This window comes from Pseudophryne corroboree, chromosome 6, assembly GCF_028390025.1.
Source record: "Pseudophryne corroboree isolate aPseCor3 chromosome 6, aPseCor3.hap2, whole genome shotgun sequence".
Classification (NCBI taxonomy): domain Eukaryota; kingdom Metazoa; phylum Chordata; class Amphibia; order Anura; family Myobatrachidae; genus Pseudophryne; species Pseudophryne corroboree.
Window position 1 is genome coordinate 677655816 of NC_086449.1, and position 23425 is coordinate 677679240.

Sequence of the window (23425 nt, forward strand, 5' to 3'; positions counted from 1 at the left end):
GCTGCACAGTTCTCACCTATTAGAGGGACGCAGGTTCGGGATTCAGGACTGGGTCCTAGTAACCACGGATGCAAGTCTCCGAGGCAGGGGAGCTGTCACACAGGGGAAAAGCTTCCAAGGAAAATGGTCAAGTCAGGAAGCCTGCCTTCACATAAACGTTCTGGAATTGAGGGCCATTTACAACGGCCTTCTACAAGCGGTACATCTTCAAGATCCCGTGCAGATCCAGTCGGACAATGTAACAGCAGTCGCGTACATAAACAGGCAAGGCGGAATGAAAAGCAGAGCGCCAATGGCAGAGGTGACAAGGATTCTCCTCTGGGCAGAAAGACATACAAAAGCTTTGTCTGCAACTTTCATTCCAGGAGTGGACAACTGGGAAGCAGACTTCCTCAGCAGACACGATCTCCATCCAGGAGAGTGGGGCTTCCACCAAGAAGTCTTCGCAGAGGTGACAAGTCTTTGGGGAGTTCCTCAAGTAGACATGATGGCATCTCGTCTCAACAAGAAGCTTCAGAGATATTGTTCCAGGTCGATAGACCCTCAAGTAGTAGCAGTGCATGCACTGGTGACCCAGTGGGTGTTTCGGTCAGTATACGTTTTCCCTCCTCTTCCACTAATACCAAAAGTTCTCAAAATAAGAAGAAGAACAAGGGTTCGAGAAATACTCACTGCCCCAGACTGGCCAAGGAGGGCTTGGTATCCAGATCTTCAGGAGTTGTTTTTGGAAGATCCTTGCGAGGACCTGCTGCAGCAGGGGCCGTGCGTGTATCAAGACTTACCGCGGCTACATTTGATGGCATGGCTGTTGAGTGCCGGATCCTAGCCCGAAAGAGGATTCCCAAGGAAGTCATTACCACTCTTGTTCAGGCCAGGAAATTAGTAAAGTCTAAACATTACCACGGTATTTGGAGAAAATATGTGTCTTGGTGTGAATCCAAGAATGGCTCCTACGGAAGAGTTTCAGTTGGGACGTTTTCTCCATTTTCTGCAGGCAGGTGTGGATGCGGGCCTAAGATTGGGTTCAATCAAGGATCAGATTTTGGCCTTGTCAGTTTTCTTTCAAAAACAAATGGCCTCCTTTCCAGGAGTTCAGACGTTCGTGAAAGGGGTGCTGCACATCCAACCTCCATTTGTGCCTCCGGTGGCACCATGGGACCATAATGTGGTGTTGCAGTTCCTTCAATCAGATTGGTTTGAACCTCTGCAGGAGACAGAATTTAAGTTTCTCACTTGGAAAGTGGTGATGCTCTTAGCCTTGGCATCCACAAGGCGGGTGTCTGAGTTGGGGCCCTGTCTCACAAGAGTCCTTACTTGATCTTCCATGAAAATAGGGCGGAGTTGAGAACTCGCCAACAATATCTTCCGAAGATGGTTTCGTCTTTCCATATAAACCAGCCTATTGTGGTACCAGTGGCCACTGTCACCTTCTCTGCGTCAAAGTCTATTGATGTTGTTAGAGCTTTGAAGATTTATGTCACAAGAACAGCTAGGATACGGAAAACTGAGGCTCTGTTTGTCCTGTATGCTCCCAACAAGATTGGGTGTCCTGCTTCTAAGCAGACCATTGCGTGCAGGATCAGAGGGATGATTCAGCACGCTCATTCCATGGCAGGATTGCCGATACCAAAGTCGGTAAATGCCCATTCTACTAGAAAGGTGGGCTCATCCTGGGTGGCTGCCCGGGGGGGTCTCGGCGTTACAACTTAGTCGAGCAACTACTTGGTCAGGGGCAAACACGTTTGCAAAGTTTTACAAGTTTGACACCTTGGCCGATGAGGACCTCAAGTTTGGTCAATTGGTGCTGCAGGGTCATCCGCACTCTCCTGCCCGTACTGGAGCTTTGGTATAACCCCATGGTACTGAAGTGGACCCCAACATCCTCTAGGACGTATGAGAAAACAGGATTTTAATACCTACCGCTAAATCCTTCTCTCCTAGTCCGTAGAGGATGCTGGGCGCCCGACCCAGTGCGTACTTTACCTGCAGTTATTAGTTTGTAGTTACACAAGTGTTGTGTTATGGTTATTTTCAGCATGTTGCTGTAAAAAAAAAAAAATTGTTCATGCCCATTGGCATGTGTTGTGTTGACTGCCATGTTGTGCGGCATGGTTGAGGTGTGAGCTGGTATGGATCTCACCATTAATTTAAAAGTAAATCATTTCCTCGAAATGTCCATCTCCCTGGACACAGTTCCTATGCTGAGGTCTGGAGGAGGGGCATAGAGGGAGGAGCCAGTTCACACCCTTGAAAAGTCTTAAAGTGCCTATGGCTCCTACGGAACCGTCTATACCCCATGGTACTGAAGTGGACCCCAGCGTCCTCTACGGACTAGGAGAAAAGGATTTACCGGTAGGTATTAAAATCCTGTTTTTTCCATGTCGGGATTTTGACCTTGTTGGGATTTTGACAGTCGGGATTTTGATTGTAGGTATTTCATACCGATCCCCTGCAAATGTCCAACTAGCGACCAATTGCTCCCATGCAACTGCAAGCTGAGATGTGTATGAGGTGGGTACATCTTGGAATTGCTCAAAGATGCGTATGCGCAGCTACGTAAGATGCACAGTGCTAATAACTGCATGATCCTTCTGCAACACACACTTGCATGTATGATGATTAGGTAATGATTCGTGCTGCGTTTTGCCCGCACACATAGGGGTGCACACAAAAATGAGCAATGTGTTCATTGCCATAATTGCAGAAACATAATGGATAAGGCTACTATGGAGCCATGCAGCCAATCTTATTTGAATGCAATTAGTTAGAATCATCAATATAATATCCTAAGCATTCCCAGGGTTATCAGAGATATGTTAGTTTTATGTATGTGACTGCAGACCAGTATTTAACAAGTAGGCACACTTAAAACATTTTAGGTAATCTCACTTACGATGTCATTTTATTCTTAAATACTGATAATGGTAAGCCGCTCTGTGTCCCACTTGCTGCTATTATGCATTGTACTTTTGATACATTTATTTAATACTTCATTGTGTCTATCATTGGGTCTAAGATAATAACTTTAATGGTTAATATTACTACTACTTCTTTATGTTGCTTTTTCTCTGTATATATGTATTTTACTTTGCTTCGGCTTAATAAATATGTTATGGGGGAAAAAAAATTTAGATTATCGTTACATAGGTGACAGCACAAAAATAGTTTTAGGTTATTTTTTTTTATTTTCACCGTTTAATTTTCTTCTCTTACTAACTCAGCTTTTCTAGCCATCTATTACTTCTATTAAAAACAAAGGTACAGGACTGCACACTGTCAAATTAAGTGTAAGCAAAGCTCCACTATCCATTAACTGCAATAAAATATCCAAGAAAAACAGACAACAATTAAAATAAAAAAATAAAAAAACAGATACCAGACCTCTGATGGTTTCTTCTCCTTCTGTCTGGTCCAGGTGGTTTTTGAAGTTGGTACTTTGGAACATCTTGACCATGATGTTGTGTGACCTACAGTAAAGACAACAGTACTGTTTATCAGGATCAGGAGTATATTTTAACCGTCAGGATCTGCAATTTTGGAGTTTTACCGGATCTACTGGGTTGCATCCAGTATATTTACTGAAGCCCACATCACCACTATCAAACCGAGTATCCAGACATTAGAATACAATATTGATTGACAGCTAATGTTTTTACCATTGCAAGTGTCGAAACTCCAGATATAGTATGTGGCATGTTTAAAACCCGCTACAAACATACTGAAAAAAAAGTATAGTAGTTGTGACAGACAAGATAGCTTCATTCAGAAGGCAAGGAATCACCATACACTGATAATAAGGGCAAACACTGACAACTCTCTTACGGGTGTATTATTTTTTTATTACTATTTTAGGGGTGAAATGATGCCTTTATTTAGAGAACAATATTATATATTAAAGAGGCAATATTAATTGTTAATTGCAGTTTAAACATGTTTTTTTAACGGGGCATACATTAATTATTTTACGATGTTAGCACCCATTTATATAGCAATAAAGTAATAAATGTTACCCAAGTCAAAATGTTTAAACACAATTGAACAATTAATATTGCCTCATTAACATAAATAATAAATAATACTGCACTCTAAATTAAATGAAATCATAATAATGCAGCTGATTCTGAGGTGGGAGTAAAATAAGATTTTACTCTCCGGTAAATCTATTTCTCGTAGTCCGTAGTGGATGCTGGGACTCCGTAAGGACCATGGGGAATAGCGGCTCCGCAGGAGACTGGGCACAACTAAGAAAGCTTTAGGACTAACTGGTGTGCACTGGCTCCTCCCACTATGACCCTCCTCCATACCTCAGTTAGGATACGGTGCCCGGAAGAGCTGACACAATAAGGAAGGATTTTGAATCCCGGGTAAGACTCATACCAGCCACACCAATCACACCGTATAACTCGTGATATTATACCCAGTTAACAGTATGAACATAACAGAGCCTCTCAACAGATGGCTCAACAATAACCCTTTAGTTAACAATAACTATATACAAGTATTGCAGACAGTCCGCACTTGGGACGGGCGCCCAGCATCCACTACGGACTACGAGAAATAGATTTACCGGTGAGTAAAATCTTATTTTCTCTGACGTCCTAAGTGGATGCTGGGACTCCGTAAGGACCATGGGGATTATACCAAAGCTCCCAAACGGGCGGGAGAGTGCGGATGACTCTGCAGCACCGAATGAGAGAACTCAAGGTCCTCCTCAGCCAGGGTATCAAATTTGTAGAATTTTGCAAACGTGTTTGCCCCTGACCAAGTAGCAGCTCGGCAAAGTTGTAAAGCCGAGACCCCTCGGGAAGCCGCCCAAGAAGAGCCCACTTTCCTCGTGGAATGGGCTTTTACAGATTTAGGCTGCGGCAGGCCAGCCGCAAAATGCGCAAGCTGAATTGAGAAAGTAGTCTATGGAAAGAATCCCAAAGACAAAAAGTGGGCGCTGATTAATATGACAAAAGAATATTAAAAGATATTAAAAAGGTTAAGATAGTATAATTACTACTCAATAAGGATCACCCTGTTAGCTGCCCACAATGGTGGATCTGGGTATCCACCGCACTATCATAAACAAAAAGAAAAATAATGTGGGCGCTCAAGGGAAATCGTAGAACAACAGCTGCTGGTTTTGTAAAAATTCAATAGTATTTATTAGTAATAAAATATTAATAAGAACAAATAGACATATATATGGCTAGAGTGCCATAGGCAATTCCTATCCACAATTAGATGAGAAAAATAATAAAAACAAGTTACAACAATAATAATGGAGATGATAATAATAACTGTGTCCTGGGTCCCAGGACTTATATATGTTTAGGCACTATCCCTAATTTTAGTTGTTAGTTCTTTTGCATGGGTGAGCCAGCTGTTAATGGTAATTAGGGTTTAGTGCTTATACAGGCTTAAGTGCACTTCGCGGGAATGAAAGGTTTAAGATGAATAAGGCCTGTTGATACTTCACCAGAAAGAAATGATGGACGTTGTGTTCAAATGGTGTGGCTGGATTTGGAGTATGCCGTTCCCGCAGCCGTTCCAGCAAAGGCCAAGTGCTAGCCTACAGCACATTGCACCACTCACAGCGGACACAGCCTAAAGAGAACCGCCGCAGAGCGGTCAGTCAATTTTTCCAGTGAGTGGATCTTACAAGCCACACGGAGGGAGATAGCTGCGGGAACAGCATACTCCAAATCCAGCCACACCATTTGAACACAACGTCCATCATTTCTTTCTGGTGAAGTATCAACAGGCCTTATTCATCTTAAACCTTTCATTCCCGCGAAGTGCACTTAAGCCTGTATAAGCACTAAACCCTAATTACCATTAACAGCTGGCTCACGCATGCAAAAGAACTAACAACTAAAATTAGGGATAGTGCCTAAACATTTATAAGTCCTGGGACCCAGGACACAGTAATTATTATCATCTCCATTATTATTGTTGTAACTTGTTTTTATTATTTTTCTCATCTAATTGTGGATAGGAATTGCCTATGGCACTCTAGCCATATATATGTCTATTTGTTCTTATTAATATTTTATTACTAATAAATACTATTGAATTTTTACAAAACCAGCAGCTGTTGTTCTACGATTTCCCTTGAGCACCCACATTATTTTTCTTTTTGTTTATGCAAGCTGAATTGTGCTACAAATCCAGCGAGCAATAGTCTGCTTCGAAGCAGGAGCACCCAGTTTGTTGGGATAAATAGCGAGTCAGTCTTCCTGACTCCAGCCGTCCTGGAAACATAAATTTTCAAGGCCCTGACTACGTCCAGTAACTTGGAGTCCTCCAAGTCCCTAGTAGCCGCAGGCACTACAATAGGTTGGTTCAAGTGAAAAGCTGATACCACCTTAGGGAGAAACTGGGTACGAGTCCTCAATTCTGCCCTATCCATATGGAAAATCAAATAGGGGCTTTTACATGACAAAGCAGCCAATTCTGACACTCGCCTAGCCGAAGCCAAGGCCAAAAGCATGACCACTTTCCACGTGAGATATTTTAAATCCACGGTTTTAAGTGGCTCAAACCAATGTGACTTCAGGAAACCCAACACCACGTTGAGGTCCCACGGTGCCACTGGAGGCACAAAAGGAGGCTGAATATGCAGCACTCCCTTAACAAATGTCTGAACTTCAGGCAGTGAAGCCAGTTCTTTTTGGAAGAAAATCGACAGAGCCGAAATCTGAACCTTAATGGAACCCAGTTTTAGGCCCATAGTCACCCCTGACTGTAGGAAGTGCAGAAATCGACCCAGCTGAAATTCCTCCGTTGGGGCCTTCCTGGCCTCACACCACGCAACATATTTTCGCCATATGCGGTGATAATGTTGTACGGTTACATCTTTTCTAGCTTTAATGAGCGTAGGAATGACTTCCTCCGGAATACCTTTTTCTTTTAGGATCCGGTGTTCAACCGCCATGCCGTCAAACGCAGCCGCGGTAAGTCTTGGAACAGACAGGGCCCCTGCAGCAGCAGGTCCTGTCTGAGCGGCAGAGGCCATGGGTCCTCTGAGATCAATTCTTGAAGTTCCGGGTACCAAGCTCTTCTTGGCCAATCCGGAACAATGAGTATAGTTCTTACTCCTCTTTTCCTTATTATCCTCAGTACCTTGGGTATGATAGGAAGAGGGGGGAACACATAAACCGACCGGTACACCCACGGTGTCACTAGAGCGTCCACAGCTATCGCCTGAGGGTCCCTTTACCTGGCGCAATATTTTTCTAGCTTTTTGTTTAGGCGGGACGCCATCATGTCCACCTGTGGCCTTTCCCAACGGTTTACAATCAGTTGGAAGACTTCTGGATGAAGTCCCCACTCTCCCGGGTGGAGGTCGTGCCTGCTGAGGAAGTCTGCTTCCCAGTTGTCCACTCCCGGAATGAACACTGCTGACAGTGCTAATACGTGACTTTCCGCCCATCGGAGAATCCTTGTGGCTTCTGCCATCGCCGTCCTGCTTCTTGTGCCGCCCTGTCGGTTTACATGGGCGACTGCCGTGATGTTGTCTGACTGGATCAGAACCGGCTGGTTTTGAAGCAGGGGTTTTGCCTGACTTAGGGCATTGTAAATGGCCCTCAGTTCCAGAACATTTATGTGTAGGGAAGTCTCCTGACTTGACCAAAGTCCTTGGAAGTTTCTTCCCTGTGTGACTGCCCCCCAGCCTCGAAGGCTGGCATCCGTGGTCACCAGGACCCAGTCCTGTATGCCGAATCTGCGGCCCTCTTGAAGATGAGCACTTTGCAGCCACCACAGCAGAGATACCCTGGTCCTTGGAGATAGGGTTATCAACCGATGCATCTGAAGATGCGATCCGGACCACTTGTCCAACAGGTCCCACTGAAAAGTTCTGGCATGGAACCTGCCGAATGGAATTGCTTCGTAGGAAGCTACCATCTTTCCCAGGACTCGCGTGCAGTGATGCACCGACACCTGTTTTGGTTTCAGGAGGCCTCTGACTAGAGATGACAGCTCCTTGGCTTTCTCCTCTGGGAGAAACACTTTTTTCTGGACTGTGTCCAGAATCATCCCCAGGAACAGTAGACGTGTCGCAGGAACCAGCTGTGACTTTGGAATATTTAGAATCCAACCGTGCTGGTGTAGCACCTCCTGAGATAGTGCTACGCCGACCAACAACTGCTCCCTGGACCTCGCCTTTATCAGGAGATCGTCCAAGTATGGGATAATTAAAACTCCCTTTTTTCGAAGGAGTATCATCATTTCGGCCATTACCTTGGTAAATACCCTCGGTGCCGTGGACAGGCCGAACGGCAACGTCTGGAATTGGTAATGACAATCCTGTACCACAAATCTGAGGTACTCCTGGTGAGGATGGTAAATGGGGACATGCAGGTAAGCATCCTTGATGTCCAGTGATACCATGTAATCCCCCTCTTCCAGGCTTGCAATAACCGCCATGAGCGATTCCATCTTGAACTTGAATTTTTTTATATATGTGTTCAAGGATTTCAAATTTAAAATGGGTCTCATCGAACCGTCCGGTTTCGGTACCACAAACATTGTGGAATAGTAACCCCGTCCTTGTTGAAGTAGGGGCACCTTGACTATCATCTGCTGGGAATACAGCTTGTGAATTGCCTCTAACACAGCCTCCCTGCCTGAGGGAGTTGCTGGCAAGGCAGATTTGAGGAAACGGCGGGGGGGAAATGTCTCGAATTCCAGCCTGTACCCCTGAGATACCACTTGAAGGAAACAGGGATCTACTTGTGAGCGAGCCCACTGATTGCTGAAGTTTTTGAGACGGGCCCCCACCGTACCTGGCTCCGCCTGTTGAGCCCCAGCGTCATGCGGCAGACTTAGAAGAAGAAGCGGGGGAGGACTTTTGTTCCTGGGAACTGGCTGTATGCTGCAGCTTTTTTCCCCTACCTCTGCCTCTGGGCAGAAAGGACGCGCCTATACCCCGCCTTCTCTTTTGGGGACGAAAGGACTGTACCTGATAATACGGTGCTTTCTTTGGTTGTGAGGGGACATGTGGTAAAAATGCTGACTTCCCATCCGTTGCTGTGGACACTAGGTCTGAAAGACCATCCCCGAACAACTCCTCACCCTTATAAGGCAAAACTTCCATGTGCCTTTTAGAATCTGCATCACCTGTCCACTGCCGAGTCCATAACCCTCTCCTGGCAGAAATGGACAGTGCACTTATTTTAGATGCCAGCCGGCAAATATCCCTCTGTGCATCTCTCATGTATAAGACAGCGTCTTTAATATGCTCTATGTTTAGCAATATAGTGTCCCTGTCTAGGGTGTCAATGTTTTCTGACAGGGAATCTGACCACGCAGCTGCAGCACTGCACATCCATGCTGAAGCAATAGCTGGTCTCAGTATAATACCAGTGTGTGTATATATAGCCTTCAGGAGAGCCTCCTGCTTTCTATCAGCAGGAGGCGGTCCTTTAGGGCGGCCGTATCCGGAGACGGTAGTGCCACCTTTTTTGATAAGCGTGTAAGCGCTTTATCCACCCTAGGGGGTGTTTCCCAACGTGACCTATCCTCTGGCGGGAAAGGGTACGCCATTAGTAACTTTTTAGAAATTACCAATTTTTTATCTGGGCAAGCCCACGCTACTTCACACACTTCATTTAATTCTTCAGAAGGGGGAAAAACTACTGGTAGTTTTTTCTCTCCAAACATAATACCCTTTTTTGTGGTACCTGGGGTCACATCAGAAATGTGTAAAACATTTTTCATTGCCTCAATCATGTAACGAGTGGCCCTATTGGACATTACATTAGTCTCTTCGTCGTCGACACTGGTGTCGACATCTGTGTCTGCCATCTGAGGTAGCGGGCGTTTTAGAGCCCCTGATGGCCTTTGAGACGTCTGGGCAGGCACGAGCTGAGAAGCCGGCTGTCCCGCATTTGGCATGTCGTCAAATTTTTTATGTAAGGAGTCGACACTTTCACGTAATTCCTTCCACAAGTCCATCCACTCAGGTGTCTGCCCCGCAGGGGGTGACAACACATTTATAGGCATCTGCTCCGCCTCCACATAAGCCTCCTCATCAAACATGTCGACACAGCTGTACCGACACACCGCACACACACAGGGAATGCTCTGACAGAAGACAGGACCCCACAAAGCCCTTTGGGGAGACAGAGAGAGAGTATGCCAGCACACACCAGAGCGCTATATAATACAGGGATTAACTAAATTATATCCCCTTATAGCTGCTATATATGTATATTGCGCCTAAATTTAGTGCCCCCCCTCTCTTTTTTACCCTTCTGTAGTGTAGACTGCAAGGGAGAGCCAGGGAGCTTCCTTCCAGCGGAGCTGTGAGGGAGAAATGGCGCCAGTGTGCTGAGGGAGATAGCTCCGCCCCTTTTTCGCGGACTTCTCCCGCTTTTTTCAGGAATTCTGGCAGGGGTAATTTATCACATATATAGCCTCTGGGGCTATATATTGTGATGATTTTGCCAGGCAAGGTGTTTATATTGCTGCTCAGGGCGCCCCCCCCAGCGCCCTGCACCCATCAGTGACCGCAGTGTGAGGTGTGCATGAGGAGCAATGGCGCACAGCTGCAGTGCTGTGCGCTACCTTGTTGAAGACAGGAGTCTTCTGCCGCCGATTTTCCGGATCACTTCTTGCTTCTGGCTCTGTAAAGGGGCCGGCGGCGCGGCTCCGGGACCGAACATCAAGGCCGGTTCCTGCGGTCGATCCCTCTGGAGCTAATGGTGTCCAGTAGCCTAAGAAGCCCAAGCTACCACCAGTTAGGTAGGTTCGCTTCTTCTCCCCTTAGTCCCTCGCTGCAGTGAGTCTGTTGCCAGCAGATCTCACTGTAAAATAAAAAACCTAAAATATACTTTCTTTCTAGGAGCTCAGGAGAGCCCCTAGTGTGCATCCAGCTCAGCCGGGCACAAGATTCTAACTGAGGTCTGGAGGAGGGTCATAGTGGGAGGAGCCAGTGCACACCAGTTAGTCCTAAAGCTTTTCTTAGTCTCCTGCGGAGCCGCTATTCCCCATGGTCCTTACGGAGTCCCAGCATCCACTTAGGACGTCAGAGAAATAAAAAATAAAAAAGAGCAAAGTAATACCCCTTTTACACCGAGCTTTTGATCCGAGTTATTGCTGGGTTAACTCTGGTTGTGGCTTGGTGTAAAAAGATTACCCAGGTCCAGCGACGTGGGAATCCAACCTGGGTAGCTTACTAGATTGGTCCCTGGTTAGTTGGCAGTGTCCCGTTTACAGCATTGGGACACAGGCATTCCCAGTGCAAGATTATGTCAATCCCAAGCACAAGCACTGTACTCGTGTGCAGTATGAACGCCACCGGTCCGGATTATTCCTGCAGTGCAAAAGGGTTCTGACCTGGTTTGTAACTGTGTTCCAAATCCTGGGTCACACCCAGGACTCTGGAATAAAACGGGTATAACTGTGCACCTGGACAAACCAAGCTGCACTGCAAGATGGGTCAGTGCTGGACAGTTTTAGTATTACTCTGTAATTTAGGTTTGATTTTGAATACACCCATCCAAAATCTAATCTCTCTGCATATCTTACATCTGCTCCACCTGCAGTGCAGCGTGATATACCTGGGTAGAAAGTTACTTGCTCTTTTATTCCCAACTCAGAATCAGGTCCAAATTACCTTCTAAAATAGTAATAAAAAATAAGATTTTAATTACCTACTGGTAAATCCTTTTCTCGTAGTCCATAGGAGATACTGGGAATCCAATTAGTACAATGGGGTATAGACAGGTCCACTAGGAGCCATGGGCACTATAGAAGTTTGATTACATGTGCCGACTCCTCCCTCTATGCCCCTCCTACCAGACTCAGTCTAGGAAACTGTGCCCGAGGAGACGGACATACTTTGAGAGAAGGATATAGAAAAAGGAAAGTGGTGAGAATACGAACCAGCTCAACCAGAACAAGAGGAAAGCCATGCTAACCAAACTTGAAAACAGGGACAGCAACAGCTGTACCAAACAACATTACTTAAACAAGTAACATCAGGAAGAGTGAAGCACCGGACGGGCGCCCAGTATCCCCTACGGACTACGAGAAAAAGATTTACTGGTAGGTAATTAAAATCCTATTTTCTCTTACGTACTAGGAGATTTTGGGAATCCAATTAGTACCATGGGGATGTACCAAAGGTCCCAAACTGGGTGGGAGAGTTCCTGCAGTACTGATTGACCAAACTGAAGGTCCTCAGAGGCCAAAGTATCGAACTTGTAAAACTTAGCAAACGTGTTCGACCCCGACTAAGTAGCTGTGCTGCAGAGCTGTAAAGCCGAGACACCCCAGGCAGCCTCCCAAGAGGAACCCACCGACCTTGTAGAGTAGGCTTGACCAGATTGTGGAATCGGCAATCCTGCCGTGGAATAAGCATGCTGGATAGTGAGCCTGATCCAGCGTGCAATTGACTACTTCGAAGCACGACACCCAATCTTATTGGGATCATAAAGAACGAACAGCGAGTACGATTTCCTGTGACGAGCTGTTCTCTTTACATAGACCTTCAAAGCCCTCACAACATCCAAAGACTTTGAAGTAGCAGAGGCGTCCGTAACAACCGGTACCACAATAGGTTGGTTGATGTGAAACGCAGATACCACCTTAGGAAGAAATTGCGGACGAGTCCGGAGATCAGCTCTGTCCTCATGGAAAATCAAATAGGGGCTCTTGCAAGACAATGCCCCCAGCTCCAATGCACGTCTTGCTGAAGCCAAAGCCAACAGTGTGACGGTCTTCCACCTAAGATACTTTACGTCTACCTCCTGTAACGGTTCAAACCAGTCCGATTGAAGGAACTGCAGTACCAAATTGAGATCCCAAGGTGCCGTAGGAGGCACAAAGTGAGGTTGAAAGTGCAGAACGCCTTTCAAGAACATCTGGACCTCAGGGAGAGAAGCCAATTGTTTCTGAAAGAAAATAGACAAGGCCGAAATCTGAACTTTAATAGAGCCTAGGCGTAGGCCCACATCCATTCCCGACTGCAGTAAAAGTAGTAAACGTCCCAGATGAAATTCCACCACAGAATATTGGGGGTCATTCCGAGTTGATCGCTAGCTGCCGTTGTTCGCAGCGTAGCGATCAGGCAGTTTTACACACGGTCGAGCAACGCTTTTCAGTCGCTCTGCTGATCGTTGAGTTATTGACAGGAAGTGGGTGTTTCTGGGTGGTAACTGAGCGTTTTCCGGGAATGTGCTTAAAAACACAGGCGTGCCTGGGGAAACGGGGGAGTGGCTGGCCGAACGCAGGGCGTGTTTTTGACATCAAAGCAGGAACTAAACAGACTGAAGTGATCGCAAGGTAGGAGTAGGTTTGGAGCTACTCAGAAACGGCATGAAATTTTTTTCGAGCACTTCTGCTACCCTTTCGTTCGCACTTCTGCTAAGCTAAGATACACTCCCAGAGGGCGGTGGCTTAGCGTTTGCACTGCAGCTAAAAGCAGCTAGCGAGCGATCAATTCGGAATGAGGGCCATTGTCTGCTCTCACACAAGAGACACATTTTTTCCAGATACGATGGTAATGTTTAGACGTTACCCCCTTTCTGGCTTGGATCATAGTCGGGATGACCTTGTCAGGAATCCCCTCTCCTGGCTAAAATCATACCGTCAAACGTAGCCATGGTAAGTCTTGATAGACAAACGGGCCCTGTTGTAGAAGATCCTCTCAAAGAGGCAGAGGCCACGGATCTTCGAGCAGCATCTCGAGAAGATCCGCATACCAGGCCCTTCGTGGCCAGTCTGGAGCAATGAGGATTGCTTGAACCTTTTCCCTTTTTATTCTTTTTAGAATTCTTGAAATCAGAGTACACCACCTGGTAGACCACGGAGTTGACAGGGCGTCTACCGCTACTGCCTGTGGGTCCCTCGACATGGAACAATACCGCTTGAGCTTCTTGTTGAGTCGAAAGGCCATCATGTCGATTTGTGGATACCCCCACCGATGTGTTAACTGATGTGTTAACCACCGGAACACCTCCGGGTGGATGCCCCATTCCCCGGGGTGCAGGTCGTGTCTGCTGAGGAAGTCCGCTTCCCAGTTGTCTACTCCCGGAATGAATATCGCCGACAACGCCACGGCGTGCCTTTCCGTCCATGGGAGAATTCTTAACACCTCTGACATTGCGGCTCTGCTTTTCATTCTGCCCTGTCAGTTTAAAATACCGCCGTCACATTGTCTGACTGGACCTGAATGGCCTGATCCTGAAGAAGAGATAAGGCCTGCAGAAGGGCGTTGTAGATAGCCCTGAGTTCCAGAAAGTTTATTGGTAGGACGACTTAATGAATTGACCATCTTCCCTGAAAATGTACCACCTGGATGACTGCACCCCAACCTCTGAGGCTTGCGTCTGTGGTTAGCAGAATCCAATTCTGAATCCCGAACCTCCGACCCGCGACAAGGTGAGAAGTTTGCAGCCACCACAGGAGGGAGATACTAGCTTTTGGTGACAGCCGAATCCTCTGGTGCATGTGAAGATGCGATCCAGACCATTTGTCCAACAGATCCAGCTGGAAGGGCCTCGCATGAAACCTTCCGTACTGAATTGCTTCATAAGAAGCCACCATTGTCCCCAGAGAGGTATGCAGAGATATACTGAGATCCGGGTCAGCTTCAAGACGGCCCGAACCATCGACTGGATTACCATTGCCTTTTCCAAGGGAAGGAAAACCTTCTGATACTCTGTGTACAATATCATTCCCAGGAAAGGAAGTCTCTGCGTTGATTCTGGGTGAGATTTGGTAGGTTCAGAATTCACCCATGATCCAGGAGTAGTCTAGTTGAGAGACCAATATTCTCCATCGACTGCTCCCTGGACGATGCCTTTATCAGAAGATCGTCCAGGTACAGAAATATGTTCACACCTTGTTTGCGGAGTAGTATCATCATCTCTGACTTCACTTTGGTGAACACCCTCGGTGCCGTGGAGAGACCAAATGGCAGGGCCTGGAACTGGTAGTGACAGTCCTGCAGTACAAACCATAGATAATCCTGATGAGGTGGCCAGAGTGGAATATGATGGAACGCATCCTTGATCTCCAGAGACACTAGGAATTCTCCCTCTTCCAAACCTGAGATCACCGCTCTCAGAGACTCCATCTTGAATTAGAACACTCGTAAGTACGGGTTCAACGACTTGAGGTTCAGCAATGGTCTTACCGAAACCATTGTTTTGTAGATGCGGTGGAACTGTAACAACGACCTAGGTCTGTAACAGTTTTTGAAATGGCATCCTGTATGGTTATTCCTGCCTGTTGTGAAACTGGAAAGCCTGATTTGAAGAATCTGTGAGGTGGGAGCTCCTAGAACTCCAGTCTGTAGCCCTGGGATATAAGGTCTATGACTCAGGGATCCTGGCACAATCTTGCCCAGATGTGACTGCAGAATTGTAGCCAGGCTCCCACCTGCCTGTCTTCCAGGCATCGTGGTCCACCATCATGCAGAAGGTTTTGAGGAAGCAGAGCCTGAGCCCTGTTCCTGTGAACCAGCAGTCGCTGGTTTGCGTGGTTTACCTCTAGCACCTCTGGTGGCGGAAGAACCTCTGGCCTTGCCCCTACACTTGGCAGTCTGAAAGGACTGTAAATTAGGTCCTGAGTAGGCCTTCCTAGCTGGTGGAGCTGCAGAAGATCCATTTGTCGAGTTCATCTCCAAATAAGGCCTCACCTGTGAAAGGCAGGCCTTCCACGCGTTTCCTCGAGTCCGCATCAGCAGTCCACTGACGTAGCCATAATCTCCTGCGTGCCGACACTGCCATAGCTGTAGTGCGTGCATTAAGCAAACCTATCTCTTTTATGGCTTTCACCAAAAAGTTTGCAGAGTCCTGTATATGTTGCAGGAGTAAAACAAACAATTTCCTCTTGAGGTAAGGTGTCTAACCCCTCAATTAAATTACCTGACCATTTAGAAATGGCTCGCGTAATCCACCCACATGCCACTCCAGCAGCTGTATACAAAGATTTGAGTGTAGCCTCAATCTTGCGATCAGCCACGTCTTTTAGGGAAGCTGCACCAGGGACAGGTAAAACAATATTACGTGAGAACCTGGAGACTGACGCATCCACTATCAGTGGATTTTCCCATTTTTCCTATCCTCAGGAGGAAAAGGAAAAGATGATAACAACCGCCTAGAAATTTTACATTTCTTATCTGGATTAACCCACGGTTCTTCAAACAGGGTATTTAGTTCCTTTGACACAGGAAAAGTAGCCGAGGATTTTTTCTTTATATTAAAGTAAGATTCCTCGCTCTCCTCTGTCACCTTATCAGGGATATTTAGGACTTCTCTGATAGCATCTATGAGAGCCTCTACACCCTGTGACAGAGTACCCTACCCTACCTCTATGTCCACCTCCCCTTCCTCCATTTCTGATCCGTCATTATCAGAGTCAGAATGCAGGATATGGGCTAAAGTACGTTTTTGCGGACAAATGGTAGAGGACTGACACGCTGGTCTGGGTACCGAGTCTTTTTCCATAAACTCAGCCATTGACTGTCTTAAGTATTGCGTCTCCTTCTCATTAGAAGATAACTTAGAGAAATGGTGGAAATCATTCCACTAATGGAGTCCAGCCATGCTGGTTCTGCTCCACTAGCCTGGGAAGGGATACTACACTGAGTACACACTAGTGAACCCCCTGGAGAAGAGGAATACGGTGCCTTACATGAAACACACTCTTTGCCTGACATACTGCAGTAGTGACAGCATACACACAGAAAAAGGTTAAAAGCACAATTAATCCACAAAGAGCCCTTCCCAAGAGACACAGTGAGAGTATGGGACCAGCACACGGCGCCCTTATTGCTAATACCAAGCTTAGCCGGGTCACAGACTAAGGGGTAAATTTACTAAGGTGGGAGATTTTTAGAAGTGGTGATGTTGCCCATAGCAACCAATCAGATTCTACTTAACATTTGTCTAGCTGCTTCTAGAAGATAATAGGTACAATCTGATTGGTTGCTATGGGCAACATCACCAGTTCTAAAAATCTCCCACCTTAGTAAATTTCCCCCTAAGTACCAAGAGTAGGGATTTAGTACACTAGTAAATCGCTCCCCCCTGCTATGACCCCCTGGTACCGCTGAGGTAAACTGGAGGCTCTTCGGAGGACATGCGCGTCTGTGTCAGTCAGCGTCTGTGTCGGCTGCAGTAGGGAAAATGGCGCTTGTGAGCTGCTGGATATGCTCACAGTGAAGCCCTGCCCCTTCAATGACGCACAGTCTTCCCACTCTTCTTTATACTGGCACAATGTTTAAGTGCATAAAATGGAGACATTCCCCTTTTATGGCTGTATTGCCAGTCTGGAAACTGTGTACACCACAGTGTACTTAGGAGATTCATTCTGCACCATGTAGAAGCCGTGCGTCTCCGTTCCCTCATGCCACCATAATAGTCGGCGACCCACTAACCGGGACGCCGGCTTAGTACTCACCACTCTTCAATCTTCTGGTTATGTTAGGGGTGGCTGTGTGCTGTGGGAATGTACGCTCGCCGTGGTTAGGATTGCGAATAGATCCCTCAGGAGCTAGCGTCCTGTCAGCAGGGAACAGGACCATTAACCCTTAGTAGGGAGGGCCGTTCACCCCCCCCCTTCCCCGCCCCCCCCCCCCCAAGTCCCACAAAGTAGGCAGGCTGGTGCCATCCAGTCCTACCTGAAAATAACACATTTCGAAAATAAATGTAGAAAACTCTTCAGGAGCTTCCAGAGACATGACCGGCTCCTCCGGGCACAATTTCTAAACTGAGTTTGGTAGGAGGGGCATAGAGGGCAGAGCCAGCACACATAATCAAACTTCTGTAGTGCTCACGACTCCAAGTGGACCCAACTATACCCCATGGTACTAACTGGATTTCCAGTATCCCATAGGACGTAAGGGAAATAGTATTTCCCTCATAAGAGAATTATCAAACATTGTCCTCATTGTAAGTGTAAGGTGATTGCTCACCATCTGATTGGCCAGGTAGTTACAGCAGTTTTTACAATAATTTTGTGGTGGTTCTTTCCAGAGGTTTTAACTGAAACCACCACAAAAATAAGATTTTACTTACCGATAAATCTATTTCTCGTAGTCCGTAGTGGATGCTGGGACTCCGTCAGGACCATGGGGATTAGCGGCTCCGCAGGAGACAGGGCACAAAAGTAAAAGCTTTAGGATCAGGTGGTGTGCACTGGCTCCTCCCCCTATGACCCTCCTCCAAGCCTCAGTTAGGATACTGTGCCCGGACGAGCGTACACAATAAGGAAGGATTTTGAATCCCGGGTAAGACTCATACCAGCCACACCAATCACACCGTACAACCTGTGATCTGAACCCAGTTAACAGTATGACAAACGTAGGAGCCTCTGAACAGACGGCTCACAACAATAACAACCCGATTTTTTTTGTAACAATAACTATGTACAAGTATTGCAGACAATCCGCACTTGGGATGGGCGCCCAGCATCCACTACGGACTCTGAGAAATAGATTTATCGGTAAGTAAAATCTTATTTTCTCTGACGTCCTAGTGGATGCTGGGACTCCGTCAGGACCATGGGGATTATACCAAAGCTCCCAAACGGGCGGGAGAGTGCGGATGACTCTGCAGCACCGAATGAGAGAACTCCAGGTCCTCTTTAGCCAGGGTATCAAATTTGTAGAATTTTACAAACGTGTTCTCCCCCGACCACGTAGCTGCTCGGCAGAGTTGTAATGCCGAGACCCCTCGGGCAGCCGCCCAAGATGAGCCCACCTTCCTTGTGGAATGGGCCTTGATAGATTTAGGCTGTGGCAGGCCTGCCACAGAATGTGCAAGTTGAATTGTGCTACAAATCCAACGAGCAATCGTCTGCTTAGAAGCAGGAGCACCCAGCTTGTTGGGTGCATACAGTATAAACAGCGAGTCAGATTTTCTGACTCCAGCCGTCCTTGAAATATATATTTTCAATGCCCTGACAACGTCCAGCAACTTGGAATCCTCCAAATCGCTAGTAGCCGCAGGCACCACAATAGGCTGGTTCAGGTGAAACGCTGAAACCACCTTAGGCAGAAACTGAGGACGCGTCCGCAGTTCTGCCCTGTCCGAATGGAAAATCAGATATGGGCTTTTATACGATAAAGCCGCCAATTCTGACACTCTCCTGGCTGAAGCCAGGGCCAGTAGCATGGTTACTTTCCATGTAAGATATTTCAAATCCACCGATTTGAGTGGCTCAAACCAATGGGATTTGAGGAAATCCAAAACTACATTAAGATCCCACGGAGCCACTGGGGGCACAACCGGGGGCTGTATATGTAGTACTCCTTTTACAAAAGTCTGGACTTCAGGAACTGAAGCCAATTCTTTCTGGAAGAAAATCGACAGGGCCGAAATTTGAACCTTAATGGACCCTAATTTGAGGCCCATAGACAATCCTGTTTGCAGGAAATGTAGGAATCGACCCAGTTGAAATTCCTCCGTCGGGGCCTTCCTGGCCTCACACCACGCAACATATTTTCTCCAAATGCGGTGATAATGTTGTGCAGTCACCTCCTTCCTGGCTTTTACCAGGGTAGGGATGACCTCTTCCGGAATGCCTTTTTCCCTTAGAATTCGGCGTTCAACCGCCATGCCGTCAAACGCAGCCGCGGTAAGTCTTGGAATAGACACGGTCCCTGCTGAAGCAGGTCCCGTCTTAGAGGTAGAGGCCACGGATCTTCCGTGAGCATCTCCTGAAGTTCCGGGTACCAAGTTCTTCTTGGCCAATCCGGAGCCACGAGTATCGTTCTTACTCCCCTTTGCCGTATAATTCTCAGTACTTTTGGTATGAGAGGCAGAGGAGGAAACACATACACTGACTGGAACACCCACGGTGTTACCAGAGCGTCCACAGCTATTGCCTGAGGGTCTCTTGACCTGGCGCAATACCTGTCCAGTTTTTTGTTGAGGCGGGACGCCATCATATCCACCTTTGGTTTTTCCCAACGGTTCACAATCATGTGGAAGACTTCTGGATGAAGTCCCCACTCTCCCGGGTGTAGATCGTGTCTGCTGAGGAAGTCCGCTTCCCAGTTGTCCACTCCCGGAATGAACACTGCTGACAGTGCTATCACATGATCTTCCGCTCAGCGAAGAATCCTTGCAGCTTCTGCCATTGCCCTCCTGCTTCTTGTGCCGCCCTGTCTGTTTACGTGGGCGACTGCCGTGATGTTGTCCGACTGGATCAACACCGGCTGACCCTGAAGCAGGGGTTTTGCCAGGCTTAGAGCATTGTAAATCGCTCTTAGCTCCAGTATATTTATGTGAAGAGACATCTCCAGGCTTGACCACACTCCCTGGAAGTTTCTTCCCTGTGTGACCGCTCCCCAGCCTCTCAGACTGGCATCCGTGGTCACCAGGACCCAGTCCTGTATGCCGAATCTGCGGCCCTGTAACAGATGAGCACTCTGCAACCACCACAGAAGAGACACCCTTGTCCGTGGAGACAAAGTTATCCGCTGATGCATCTGAAGATGCGATCCGGACCATTTGTCCAGCAGATCCCACTGAAAAGTTCGTGCGTGGAATCTGCCGAATGGAATCGCTTCGTAAGAAGCCACCATTTTTCCCAGGACTCTTGTGCATTGATGCACAGACACTTTTCCTGGTTTTAGGAGGTTCCTGACAAGTTCGGATAACTCCCTGGTTTTCTCCTCCAGAAGAAATACCTTTTTCTGAACAGCGTCCAGAATCATCCCTAGGAACAGCAGACGTGTCGTCGGGATCAGTTGGGATTTTGGAAAATTCAGAATCCACCCGTGCTGTTGGAGCACTACTTGGGTTAGTGCTACTCCGACCTCCAGCTGTTCTCTGGATCTTGCCCTTATCAGGAGATCGTCCAAGTAAGGGATAATTAATACGCCTTTTCTTCGCAGAAGAAACATCATTTCGGCCATTACCTTGGTAAAGACCCGAGGTGCCGTGGACAATCCAAACGGCAGCGTCTGAAACTGATAATGACAGTTTTGCACCACGAACCTGAGGTACCCTTGATGTGAAGGGCAAATTGGGACATGCAGGTAAGCATCCTTGATGTCCAGGGACACCATAAAGTCCCCTTCTTCCAAATTCGCTATCACTGCTCTGAGTGACTCCATCTTGAACTTGAATTTTTGTATGTACAGGTTCAAAGATTTCAGATTTAGAATAGGTCTTACCGAGCCGTCCGGCTTCGGTACCACAAATAGTGTGGAATAATACCCCTTTCCCTGTTGTAGGAGGGGTACCTTGACTATCACCTGCTGAGAATACAGCTTGTGAATGGCTTCCAATACCGTCGCCCTGTCTGAGGGAGACGTTGGCAGAGCAGACTTTAGGAACCGGCGAGGGGGAGACTTCTCGAATTCCAACCTGTAACCCTGAGATACTACCTGCAGGATCCAGGGGTCCACCTGTGAGTGAGCCCACTGTGCGCTGAAATTCTTGAGTTGACCCCCCACCGCCCCTGAGTCCGCTTGTAAAGCCCCAACGTCATGCTGAGGGCTTTGCAGAAGCCGGGGAGGGCTTCTGCTCCTGGGAGGGAGCTGCTTGGTGCACTCTCTTACCCTTTCCTTTGCCTCGGGGCAGATATGACTGTCCTTTTGCCCGCTTGTTCTTATAGGAACGAAAGGACTGCGGCTGAAAAGACGGTGTCTTTTTCTGTTGGGAGGGGACCTGAGGTAAAAAGGTGGATTTCCCGGCTGTTGCCGTGGCCACCAAATCCGATAGACCGACCCCAAATAATTCCTCCCCTTTATACGGCAATACTTCCATATGTCGTTTGGAATCCGCATCACCTGACCACTGTCGCGTCCATAAACTTCTTCTGGCAGATATGGACATCGCACTTAACTCTCGATGCCAGAGTGCAAATATCCCTCTGAGCATCTCGCATATAAAGAAAAGCATCCTTTAATTGCTCTATAGTCAATAAAATACTGTCCCTATCCAGGGTATCAATATTTTCAGTCAGGGAATCCGACCAAACCACCCCAGCACTGCACATCCATGCAGAGGCGATGGCTGGTCGCAGTATAACACCAGTATGAGTGTATATACTTTTCAGGGTAGTTTCCAGCCTCCTATCAGCTGGATCCTTGAGGGCGGCCGTTTCAGGAGACGGTAACGCCACTTGTTTTGATAAGCGTGTGAGTGCCTTATCCACCCTAGGGGGTGTTTCCCAGCGCGCCCTAACCTCTGGCGGGAAAGGATATAATGCCAATAACTTCTTTGAAATTAGCAGTTTTCTATCGGGGTTAACCCACGCTTCATCACACACTTCATTCAATTCCTCTGATTCAGGAAAAACTACAGGTAGTTTTTTCAGACCCCACATAATACCCCTTTTTGTGGTACTTGCAGTATCAGAGATATGCAAAGCCTCCTTCATTGCCGTGATCATATAACGTGTGGCCCTACTGGAAAATACGTTTGTTTCTTCACCGTCGACACTAGATTCGGTGTCCGTGTCTGGGTCTGTGTCGACCGACTGAGGTAAAGGGCGTTTTACAGCCCCTGACGGTGTCTGAGACGCCTGGACAGGTACTAACTGGTTTGCCGGCCGTCTCATGTCGTCAACTGATTTTTGTAACGTGCTGACATTATCACGTAATTCCATAAACAAAGCCATCCATTCCGGTGTCGACTCCCTAGGGGGTGACATCACCATTACCGGCAATTGCTCCGCCTCCACACCAACATCGTCCTCATACATGTCGACACACACGTACCGACACACAGCAGACACACAGGGAATGCTCTTATCGAAGACAGGACCCCACTAGCCCTTTGGGGAGACAGAGGGAGAGTTTGCCAGCACACACCCAAGCGCTATAAATATATATGAACAACCCTACAGAAGTGTTGTTTCCTTTATAGCAGCTTAATATATCAATATCGCCAAAAAAGTGCCCCCCCTCTCTGTTTTTTTACCCTGTTTCTGTAGTGCAGTGCAGGGGAGAGTCCTGGGAGCCTTCCTCGCAGCGGAGCTGTGCAGGAAAATGGCGTTGTGTGCTGAGGAGATAGGCCCCGCCCCCTATTTCGGCGGGCTCTTCTCCCGGTGTTTGTGAGACCTGGCAGGGGTTAAATACATCCATATAGCCCCAGGGGCTATATGTGATGTATTTTTAGCCAGAACAAGGTATTATCATTGCTGCCCAGGGCGCCCCCCCCCCAGCGCCCTGCACCCTCAGTGACCGCTGGTGTGAAGTGTGCTGACAACAATGGCGCACAGCTGCAGTGCTGTGCGCTACCTCATGAAGACTGAAAAGTCTTCTGCCGCCGGTTTCTGGACCTCTTCACTTTTCGGCATCTGCAAGGGGGTCGGCGGCGCGGCTCCGGGACCGGACTCCATGGCTGGGCCTGTGTTCGATCCCTCTGGAGCTAATGGTGTCCAGTAGCCTAAGAAGCCAATCCATCCTGCACGCAGGTGAGTTCACTTCTTCTCCCCTAAGTCCCTCGTTGCAGTGAGCCTGTTG

The 23425-nt window shown here is 47.5% G+C and overlaps 1 protein-coding gene across 14 annotated transcripts in view; it reads right to left on the reverse strand.

Annotated features, from left to right (window-relative positions):
- Positions 1-23425, reverse strand: part of JADE2 (jade family PHD finger 2) — a 1261323-nt gene that overhangs the window by 900306 nt on the left and 337592 nt on the right. For all 14 annotated transcript variants that reach the window (XM_063928274.1, XM_063928276.1, XM_063928273.1 and 11 more), the window contains one exon: positions 3382-3467. In XM_063928274.1, the coding sequence (XP_063784344.1) occupies positions 3382-3467 (86 nt within the window). The remainder of the gene's footprint in view (positions 1-3381; positions 3468-23425) is intronic.